Consider the following 11,427-nt stretch of genomic DNA (forward strand, 5'->3'; position numbering starts at 1 on the left):
AAGTTTCCAAGTGAATGTATTATGCTTGTAGCTATGTAATTATGCAAATGGTTTGGAGTTTCATAACTCCTCCTGGTCTACTTAGATGAAGACTAAACTTATTTCTAATATTCCTAAAGTGAGTAGCTCTGAGCCTCATCAGCTTCATATTCCACGAGGTTTGATCCAGCTTGATCTTTTCAAGTAAGCCGCCCTGTATGTTGCGGGCGTGTCTCTGCGAGGGGCTCATTGACAATATAAAAGCTCTAACCTTCGCCGATTTTATACAAAACAAAATAGGATGCACAAGGCGCAAATTCTTGGTGATGCCACAACAGCAGCTTCTGCGAGTATAATGTGTTGTTCGGCATTAAAATGAAAGTTTCTCCTCCATCGCTCTAGGTGCTCTCTTGCGATACCCGCTTCCTAGACTTTCAGATTTGCTGTATTTCTGTCTATTGACAATATCTAAGACTGAAGAAATCACCCATAGCGACAAGAAGACAAACGGCGTACGCAGACACAATGAGGTTAGAAATGGGATAACAATAAAACTAATATTTTGTTTGACTATCAAAACTACAGAGGCAGAAACGAGTGGTTAATACTGTGTATTGACAAGAGACTTTGCCAGTAATTCTGTTCTAACCACAACATCAAGGCTGAGGAAAACATCGTGAAACAGAGCAAAAAAGTTTGGTCTCGCGTTGTCTGTCGTGATTTGTGTCAGATTGTATTGATGCTGGCCTTGAAGAGAGGAGGTAAACCAGAACTATTTTATTGATCATATCTACTACACCTATAAGTGCTATATGCTTAGATACTAGTGATTACTAGTGCAAAGTCTCATTGCCGCGTGCTGTCCTTTCAGTTCTGTTGTACAGAACTGAAAGTACTTAATAGGTCAGGGAGGTAAAAATTCTATTGGCTATGATAACAGATGCTACTTCTCCTGTCCTTCCACTATGTAAGTCAATGGCCCGCTGGGAGCGAGCAACACGCGGAGAGGCGTATCAGATGACCTAAGCTTTCCTCAGAGAGTGTGTGTACACGGACAGGCAGTTCCCGTAACAGTTTGATGATGCTGTTCCGTTTGTTTCAACCATGTCCGGGTATAACAACTGATGCGATTTTGGTGTTTTTAAAGCTTTCAAAAATGAAAAGCTTAAATGCTGTTTTTGCGATCTTTCAGACGCCCCTCCACGCCCGTACCACAAATCTTCACTACGATGAAAAGCTACAAAACTCCACAATCCTTGGTTTGGGTTATGCTTGAATAAGCAAGTAGGCCAGCATGTCAGTTGACCGAACATGACTTGGTATAGTTTTTTTGATATATTTGCAAGAAATCTTGAATCACACGTAACAAGCTTAACACTTGCCATTCTTTGTTCCGACTTAATTTACTTGGCAGCCGTTTGGTCGTCTATTCATAATCAGAAATATCCTATTCTTCAAAATGGGCTCGCTGGAAAGTTCCATTAAGCTTAAAAGCTTCACATCCGCTTGATTCCATGCCACGAAATCCGCCCCACTGTGCGTAAGCCACACCTCTCTGCTTCTAGTATAACCACAACACCACCTTCTATAAATGGTGAGAGCATACCCTGTCAGAGATTTCTGATCAGCGATCCGCCGCGAGATCATAATCACTCCGACATTGTATCCGTATAGCCGGCTTGCAGCCCGATTAATTTCTTAGGGTAAGTTTTAAATCCTTGGTCTCTTTCGGCTATCTTGTGATCTTTTAGCCTTCTTACAGTCGCTCAGGCTTGGATTGTGCATCTTCTTTGTTGACTTGTGTACTGCACAGTATATAACGAACTTAGCCGTTCTGAATTCCCCGACCGCAACAAAGTCAGCGTTTAGTCGCTCTTAAAAGCTTCTTGAATTCACAAATCACCAACCGCGTCTTGCTTTGCGCAATTTAAACTTGCGTCGGTCCAAGTATTGCGCACTCACTTGTCACGCCATTAATAGTGAATCCTCGAGAAGTACGGGTAGTACGACAAATTCCCCCACTTTGTTCTTTATTGCTTACAACTTTTCACACACAGCCTTCGTTCACATGTCTTGTTGTATGCCCCGCAATGGCTGAAATCACTCTTTGAATCCGAGTCTCGAATCAGATTCACCACATCTGGATTTTTACTATTTCAAGGTTTAGCTTCAAAGGCTTGGTTTCTTAATATGCATTTGATTGATTTCTTTACTTTGTTGTGCCTTCATAGCTTTTTGCTAGTTTTCTTTGTATTTTTATCCCACTTGACTCTCTATCGGTGCATTTAGCACTATATAAAGTTTTGTTTAACGCATATTTTGTTTTTCGCTGAACGTTTTGATTTTCTTGACTCTTAAATGACAACACTGCCTTAGTACTAAAATATAGACCCTACATTCCTGGATTTTGTTGTCTATAAAATAATCGCGGATTTTCCTCCTTCATCCAGCGCCTTTTTCTTGTGCTGTGCGTAAGCAGGAAACGACTAACCATAAACAACCAATCGCTTTGAATTGGAACCTTGTTCGTCAGAACCTGAATCGACGCCATCCATTCGGATGTGTCTACGTGAGACTCGTTTTAAATGAACTGAGATCGTTTGTCCGAATTTCGTCTTGATTGTGCATATCTATTTACTTTGCGCTCTCTTCAGACGATTTTAAGATTTCTGTGCGTGAGTTCAATTCCTGACGCGCGGTGATGGGCCATCATGAAATTTGTAAATGACAAAAATAGTCAAGATATCTTAAAAAGAATTAGGGTAATACATTGAGCGTTCAAATCTGCGAATATTCATCACCAGACACTACTATGGCAGATAGTTTATTGCAATGTAAGAATCACACAATCAAAACGCTGTTACTCATCTTCGCTTCAACTATTGGCACGTTTTTCAGCGTTAAAACTAGAGCTATAGACCGTCAACACTTCGCCGAAGCCGGCAGTCTGGACAAAACCTACGGCTAAGGTTAAGCCCGTTGATACATTTCATACGTGTGCCTACCCACTTGCCTAAACGTATTAGGCCAATGGTACCCAGCGCTTATATGCAAAATGTCGTTTCTCTTCCTTGGTGGTCGCCCAAAGGGTCATTATGTGCCTCAATCAGTATCTGTCCTCATCGTGAGACACCACGCACGTTAAATGTCAAATGCGTTTGTGCTGTAACATAGCAAGAATTATAGCGGCGCAGACGTTCAGCTGCACGCATCCGATAAAGTAAACTTTGAGTTATCAATCTCCTTAGTTTATAGAATTTTAAGCAATGCATGATATGTTGCGTCTGACTCGAACGCTTTACTTACCGCCTCATCAACAAATATTGTGAGAAGCAATGACCCATAGTTGAAGCGACACAAAAGCGCATCCACATCAAGATTAAGCCGGCCCGGCTAACTTTAACTCTAAAGTACACTCAGTAAGGTGAGGTTACTATCTTGCCTTTCTCTGAAAAAAGTTGTGATGACGTCTATATGCTGAACAAATAATGATGTATATCGATCGCAAACGACTCAAAGCCAAGCAGGAGAACACTAAATTTGACAAAGGCACACTTCATCTAAAGCAGCTCCTTATCGTGAGCAGAGTAGTTGTTGTTTGCCGTCTAAGCTGGCGAGACTTAAACCGCTTTCAAATATCCATATCCATTTGTGTTTACTGGAGCAACGCACTGCTTATGGCAAAGGCTGATGTGTCATCGACGACATGATATGGCCAATCAAGTTTTTAAAAGTCTAGAATCAGGTGCACATGGAATTTGCCATTATGTTTCGACAACTCAGCATAGTTTGCACTGTACTTGCGAAATTAGTTGACCAGATCAAACAATCTTTGACACTGAGGCACTGGCCAATCTACGGCGACTTTATCTTTGCAGGGGATGCATGCAGGCCATACTTCTCAATGAAGCAACCCATTAAAAGTATCTTGTCTGCGCCGAAGACAAACTGATTTACATACGCAAGCAGCTTATCAATACGCATACATTCGAGCGCTGCTCGCATAATAATTACACAATTCTCCACATCCGACACCCCGTGGTCTATCCCTTAGAGACGAATATAGTATGTTTCTTCATGGCCACGATGGAGCCTTTGGCATAATTAGCCACTCCCGGAGCATCCCTCTTTAAGTTTTTCATCGCAGTGAAAAGGACATCGTTGTCTCCTATGAGCATTTGGCAGTATTTGGAAACCAGGTCGAGGAATTGAACATTGTGAAATCGACCATGCTGATTTGCAGTCCTTTTTTTCCAGGAATCGATGTTTGCACCGGGATCGTGGCTGATTATCTGACCCAGTAAATCAGCAGCGAATATTTAAGCTATTCAAACACGCTTCGTATTTTGCACGAAAGAAAGGGTCGATGACGTCCCAATGATCCCTTAGTAATCGTCATTGTCATGATGCGCAAAATTTGGTTCCGGAAACTAAACTATTTGACACACTCCCCTTTCGGGGGATGACACGCACATTAGGTCTCTTGTCACCACGTCATGACAGTACTTTAATAATGGCTAAAGAAGATTCTAGTAACTTTGTGAGAGTTGATTCACTCCTCGCACTTAGGCTCTGATGGTGTCTCCAACGACTGACAAATGGATACTTCAACTTCGTCATCTTGCAACCCTTGACACATCCCCGAGTGATATATACCCCAGCTGATGTCAGAGGCAGTAAGGGGCGACTTTCAATCCCTAGGACTACCCCGGTCGCTCCGTTTTTGAGGTAATAATCTGTCTCGCGACTTACTTGTTTGGGTTCACTGCTCCACACGATCGACCAATCAAATGTAGTTCTGACTCAGACGTACCATTACATCGCGACAAGATGAACCACACTCCATATTTTTAGACCCTAATCCTTCTACTCGCGACTCGCAGTCGCCCTTCAACTACACAGACCTTGTAGGGAAAGTACGACGCCCACTTGCTTCTATCACCAACGGCCATAGCACCGGAGACACCAACTTACGGCTGGAATGTACATCCCCACCCTGGAGACCACGAGATAGATTTGATCTACCCGCGGCTTGCTGTCGCCTCTGCCTTCCGAGCTTGCTCAGAGCCTTTAATTATACCAATGCTATCCTTTGCTGACAGGCTCAGTTCGGACGGAAGCTATCGTTGCCTCGTGCCTGCATCAAAATCGCGTTGGCTTTACGGTGAAGCTGATCTGTGTTTCCACCGACGCCCAGTTGAGGTGCTTCTGTAGGTCGCATTCTCATAGATGTTGAGCACCCCCAGGCAAGCAATTTCAGCTTCGTGCCCTTAAGCTGCAAGTCCTCTGAACCATGATAGCCATTTGGCTTTCGAGCAAAGCGAGAATCCTGGTCATCCCTTCAAGAATGTCTAGAATGCTGATACATGACAAAAATGCATTGTCCTGAGGACATTTACTCGATCATCTCGTGTATTTCCTCACAGGCGATCAGTCCTCTCACGATTCTGTCGTGGAATTGCTTTGCACACAGAAAACTTCACCTCAGAGATTCCACGCTCACAAGCGCACTACAGTTGGACTTGTACGCTTTGAGTCTCTAAAGTAACATTCTAGTTTGCTTTGCTATTTCAAGAGTGACATATGTCTAGGATCGATGCTATCAAAACTATTACTAGATATTAATTTTACCCTTTCGCATAATGACACTGGCTTTACGTTCAGCCGACGACCCATGTGCACCACCAACCTTTACAATACACAAGAAAGAGGCGCCGGGTGAGGGAGAAAAATGCGATTATCATTATTTAAATATCGATACTTGAGTGTATTGTGAAATTCGCACATTCGCAAGGTGTTTTTCACAATTGTACAATACTTAACGCCATAACATTTACGAGCAACAAACTGTGGACTGCTTTTAGAAACTAGTCATTTATAAGTTAAATATGTACAACATGCTCACACCTTTGTGCTTATCTTAACATAGCGACCATATCCGACGCAGACCCATTTTGCTGATTTACCACAAAAGTGTCGGTTAAGTGGCGAATGGGCACTTGACTTATTGATTGAGCTTGCTACGTGCTTATCATCCTCCATTAGATTCTCGCCTCCATCGCTGCAGTTATCAGACGTGGCAGTGGGTGCGTCGGAACACGCATCGTCGTCCAAAGGTAAGCGTAAGTCGTTCTTGACAAGTCGAAAGCCCGTAATTGCCTCAAGATCAGCTAGTGAGACAATCCCGGATGCAAGCTCCTTACGAGTCGCTTTGTGCATATTCGAGGATTCGCTGACCACAATTGTTCCTTTTGTTGTTGGACTGCCATATATAATATCGGGATGGTTTGTAGAAGCTTTGGATTGGCTGCGCACTTTGCGAGACCGCATGATCGCGAGCTTCCACAATGTAGCAACCAAATGCGATGTCCACAATGATGTTGCGGACCGTGGACTTAAAAATGCTAAAGATGATTGTCGACTCCCTTGCATGATTCAAAAGTATGCGCTACTTGTCGCTTTTGAAAATGAGTCAAATGGAGTGACCATGAAATTAATTAAGATACTTGATGTCGGCAAATGTGTGGCTCCATGATCGTGGGTGCTAATCACCTGGGTGCTTGAGGCCGCCAGCTGTCGGATGCTCGTTTCCTACCATCCATCATAATGTGGTCTCATATCCACTAGTTTGATGAAAGAACGTGCACTGAAGCCGAACTTCCTGAGCTTTTCTGTACGATAAGGATGGCAAAACGCACGCACGACTGTGCCTGTCGCGGTAGATATCTTGAACTTGAAGGGACAAGTCAAAGTTGAAGTTCTTTCTTCTATAATCCTTCACTTTTCCTGACTATACTACAATTTTTAACTGTAAAGTGATTCAAACAAAGCGTGGTACTTTCGGTCCACTGCACGACGGCAGACATCCCCTGTGTCGGGATCCAATTCACCCGACTCGACGGAAAAGTCAGCCGCCATTAGAATCCACTTTCGTACACGGTAGCCAGAGACATTGCAAACCAATGGAAGTTCCTCTAATACCGCGTCAAAATGCACAGCCCATTGTTGACAACGAATGGCTTCGCTCACTGTTATGGCCGTGCTTCCAATTGTATAGCCTACTCGTAGTGCATCGTCATCAAGCTGTCGCCCACCTCCTTGTTTATTGTATCCAGTACCCGAGCGAGAAGCTCCGCCACATGTTTTAAGAAAGAATAATGCACTAAGAAACGTACGGCCATCGCCTATCAAAACTGCACGTTCGAGTTCTGGCATCAACTCTAGCATTGCAAACTCAAACGGGTGAATAGGGACCCAGTCCCCTGTGGAAAGCACTAAAAAGTCGTTTGGGTCATTTAGGCGAAGAAAACCAGTCGGAGTTAAAAAAGCACGTTGACGCATCCGAAGCCAACCATCAGAAATGGTTCGAAACGTATAGACGTCATTGTCTTTGTGGCTTAGAAGCTCAGAAGAAGACCGTGGATTGCGATAACCTAAGAAGACATTTCGGCCGCGTAAAACCGTCTCTTGCGAGCGTTCATCACACCGAATGGTTGTACCCGGCAATGCACGACCTGATGTCCCAAATTCCCACGAATGAGGAAAATTTATAGCTGCAAAGCCACAATTTTCAGCTGTGCCAAAAAGCTGATAGATGGGCGTATCCACTGTCTTGAACAATCGTTCAAGCTCGAAATCAAGTGGTGCCAGCATCGAGTAGCACGCAGTACAGCTCTCAAGCCCAATTTTTTTCTTAATATTGTTCAATACTAAAGCTTTCGCAAGCATGTAGCCTAGACTGCGGTGTCGAGAACCTCGACTTCGTGCAAACAATAGTTTTTGGGAGTGTTTTGTAGCACGAATCTTGGCCCAGCGGTAGATGGCTGCATTTACACCGCTTTTGGCACGGTACACTTGCTGACTAAAGCGTGCCCACGTTGCAGGTGTAGCAAAAAATACTGTCGGTTTGTGTTCCATGACCGCACAAACAAGTGGCTGATTGTACGTTGGTGCACACACGACGGACAGTCCAGCAATTAATGGTACGTACAATTCAAGCACTTGGGACGCTACATGGTACAATGGCAAGTAACCGACTAATCGATCGCGATGATTGAGACCAAAGCTTCGTACCAATGCAGCAGCTGTGAATAAAACATTGTCATGCGATAATTCAGCAGCTCGTATGCGACCGAGTGCGTCATAGTCAAATGCTAACAAACAGCACTGACTGGGTCGTACACTAGTCATCAGTGACTCGATTGACGGTGTCAGTGCAGCCTCATCGGTTGTGAGAGAGCTGTACGCAAGTAGATCTTGTGCTTTTAGGACGTTTAGATTTGTCTGTACATTTGCAGCAGCAACGTCTACCGCGGTAGCATCTCCAAGTATAATAACAGCTCGGAGATTGAAGTGCAAGGCTTGAGACTGTTTGTCCAGTGTTTCCACAATTTCTCGAAAAGAATCATTCAAGACGTCGACTACAACAATGGTGGCTTTGGCAATTGGTAAGATATAGTCTTGAAGCTCACAAGTACTCCATGAGCTACGAACGTGAGCGATAACACCACCTAAAGCTATAACTGCGAGGTTAATCGTTTGTACGAGTGGGCTTGTGGACGCACAGACAACGACACCTTCTCCTGCACAAAATCCGAGTTGTACCAACGCTCGGATTACACATCGTACTCGCTCAGCATGTTGTAGCCATGTGTACGTCCCATTTGTTAGTGCGGACCCATTTTCACGTCCAGAGACTGCCACGTTGTTTGCAAAACTATGAACAGTTTGCAAAAATGTACTCCAGACTGTCATCGGTGTCGTGTTCACGAGCGTTGCGATGGCTGTAGCATCTCCATCAGCTTCGTGTGTGACGCTCAGTGCTTTCCATGCACGCACTCTGCTGCCCCGACGAGTGCTATAACTCTGTCGGTCTTTAGTATCAAGTAATGAAAGATCACTTTCGACACTTCCACGTGAGTACATGTACCCATTTTTTGACAAATCACTATTCATACTTTCAACAGTGGATTCGATTTTCATCTCGTGAAATGGGTGCGACTGGCGCAACAGTGTCAACTTCTCGTTGTCCTCTTGATCGTTTACTTTCTTACGATGTACTAAGCGCCAATAACGTCGTTTAGGTGAAGATACGTTGCGAGGTTTCGAAGTCCATACGTCGTTTGAACTTGGTACGACAGTCGCTTTGAACGAAATCATGTCCGAAGTCACACGGCGTGAGTCGTCCACAGCTGCGGTCGTGTCGCTAGCATTACTAATTACTTTAGGGTCAGAAAGTGTAGACTTTGTACGAAGATGGTAGTGGTTTTCTCTTGCGTGGTTAGTGGGAACCTGTACGCTGGTGGAACCGCTTGTACGATCACTAGTTGTACCCGCAGCGCCTTCCAACGTCATTAGGAACTGAAGGTTGTAATCAATAAACTGATCGGAAGAATACGGGACAAAGCAAGGAGCGTACACAAGGGCGCAGACGTACAAAACCAGACCGTTTGACAATTTGACTCGCTCTTGAATCACTGTACTACATTATTAGCACATACACTGTATCGGTACTGTATTTACATGGGAGAGTGCAGACGTACAAAATCAGAACGTTATTTTCTTTAAATTGTTTACTATACGCGAGACAAATACTCAAGGGTACACAAGGAGAATTGCCATGGTTATCTACGTACCCCATCGACCGTAAACAAATTTGCTTAAGTTTGCTAAAATTAGTCATCCAAGTCACTTTTTAAAACCAGGTTTCTTATTCTCGAGCTGATTTATTTCTTTTATTGTCGACTTTGTAAACAATTCATGATATTTGACTTTTACTACTTACAGCTTTTCTGTTAGAAAAAGATGCTTACTCCTATTTGTTTGTCCTAAATTTGTGTTGAGACTTTGCCAATTTTTATAACCGCGACTATAGAATATGCAGTTACCGTGATTATTCGAACGTGCTTAAATCCGAACAAGGCTGTAAGACGATTTATGTTTAACAAGATGCTACATTTTTTTCAGTAAATATCCCCTTTAAATCTATCAAATTCTCCCAGTAACACAATCGCTGCGACGCCTAATTGCTGAGAAAAGTCAGAAGAGGCACAATGTAGCCTTGGATAAACAGCAGAATATAAACGTCGTACATTCTGGAATTCTCGAGGCTGACTCTTAGAATTGCTCATGCTGCAGTTAACTCATAGAACGGAGCAGATCTAGTGGCAGGACTACAGTATAAAGATTGATAAAACTTGACTTAAAATTTCTATTTCAACAGTTGCTTCCTCAAAGTAGAGAGCACCAAATATGACAGCCGATAATTGGATTTAACGGGAACAAAACCAAACGCAGCAGATATTTTCGAAAGCTCTTTGCCACAATCGGTGTGATTTCAGTATTCACACCGATTTCAAAGCACACGCTGACAATATGTCGTAATAACGCTTGTAGGCTGGATGTAAAGCCGCTGAAGTGAGGGGAATTTAGTAGACAGCTTTACAAAAACGTTGGTGTAAAACTCCAGAAATAAAAGAACATGGAGCTAGCAATAAATATTTTATAGCAGTAATTGTGTAAGCTACTATTTGAATTATGGTAATGGATTACTAACGTCATAAGAAAGGCTGGACGTAAGAGATGCAGCTGTAAACATAAATCGTACCATTACGTTTTTATAATGTAAAAAGTTGTAGGAAAGTTCCTACGCTTCTTCGAATGCCGCGGTATATTCCTGCAAATTTGCAGGCCTTTCTAGCAAATGTTATGCTTGAAATAACTGTTACGTTTCTCGCTTGTTGCCCACCTCAAACTGTATGTTTAATCTTTCTTGTTTTCAATCACTTTTAATAATGGTGCCAGTCTTAGTGCGTATGTCGGTCGAGTCTTGTGCGATTAGCGAAGCAACTGCGTTGATCCCAAAGGCATTGCGAGTCGCGCGCTCCATATACCAAATTAGATTGTGTAATTATATGGCTACTAACTTTGGAAGTGTCAAAAAAGATAAGTTGTCATTTACGGAACTTTTGAAAGCTACACATCAGTACAGCTACAGCGAATCTTAATGGAAACAATCACTCGTTGTGGATCTCACAGCACAAAACTGCCGTTTCCGCAGTAATACCGACGACCAGATTAGACTGCACAAGTAGTCGGTTGGCGACTTTCGCACCTCACAAATAGTATCGATATCTTAAGAAGTTGGTGGGTAACAGCGTGTCCTAAATTTCTCAGTTATTAGACGTCAGTTATATTCTAAGATACTCCTGCTACGCGCAAATTGTCGCTTTGCTGTTGAGTGGCTATGACGATGTTGTTGTCAAGAAACAAAGATGGGATACCATACAATGCCGTGAGAATGTGGCGTTCATACGAATGTAACTAACCAGCTGCAGTAGATAAATTCTGCACATGCAGATTTATAACCGATTTCGTTAGTTATATCACAAAGAGGCTCCACGGAATGCAGAAACGCTCGCAGTACAAATTGCGGTCACTGTGCATCGA

The 11,427-nt window shown here is 43.2% G+C and overlaps 2 protein-coding genes across 2 annotated transcripts; both read right to left on the minus strand.

Moving 5' to 3' along the window:
* Positions 1-5,880: 5,880 nt before the first annotated feature.
* PHALS_03537 (uncharacterized protein) lies at positions 5,881-6,411 on the minus strand (the record flags this gene model as incomplete). The annotated part of the gene is made up of 1 exon (XM_024717764.1): positions 5,881-6,411. One exon carries the CDS (start codon positions 6,409-6,411, stop codon positions 5,881-5,883), a length of 531 nt encoding a protein of 176 aa, XP_024583231.1.
* Positions 6,412-6,783: 372 nt separating this feature from the next.
* On the minus strand, positions 6,784-9,619 carry PHALS_03538 (long-chain-fatty-acid-ligase; the record flags this gene model as incomplete). Its single annotated transcript, XM_024717765.1, has 3 exons — positions 6,784-9,339; positions 9,398-9,455; positions 9,522-9,619. 3 exons carry the CDS (start codon positions 9,617-9,619, stop codon positions 6,784-6,786), a joined length of 2,712 nt encoding a protein of 903 aa, XP_024583232.1.
* Positions 9,620-11,427: the final 1,808 nt, after the last annotated feature.

The sequence above is a fragment of the Plasmopara halstedii genome (assembly GCF_900000015.1).
Source record: "Plasmopara halstedii genome assembly, contig: Scaffold_2386, whole genome shotgun sequence".
NCBI lineage: Eukaryota > Oomycota > Peronosporomycetes > Peronosporales > Peronosporaceae > Plasmopara > Plasmopara halstedii.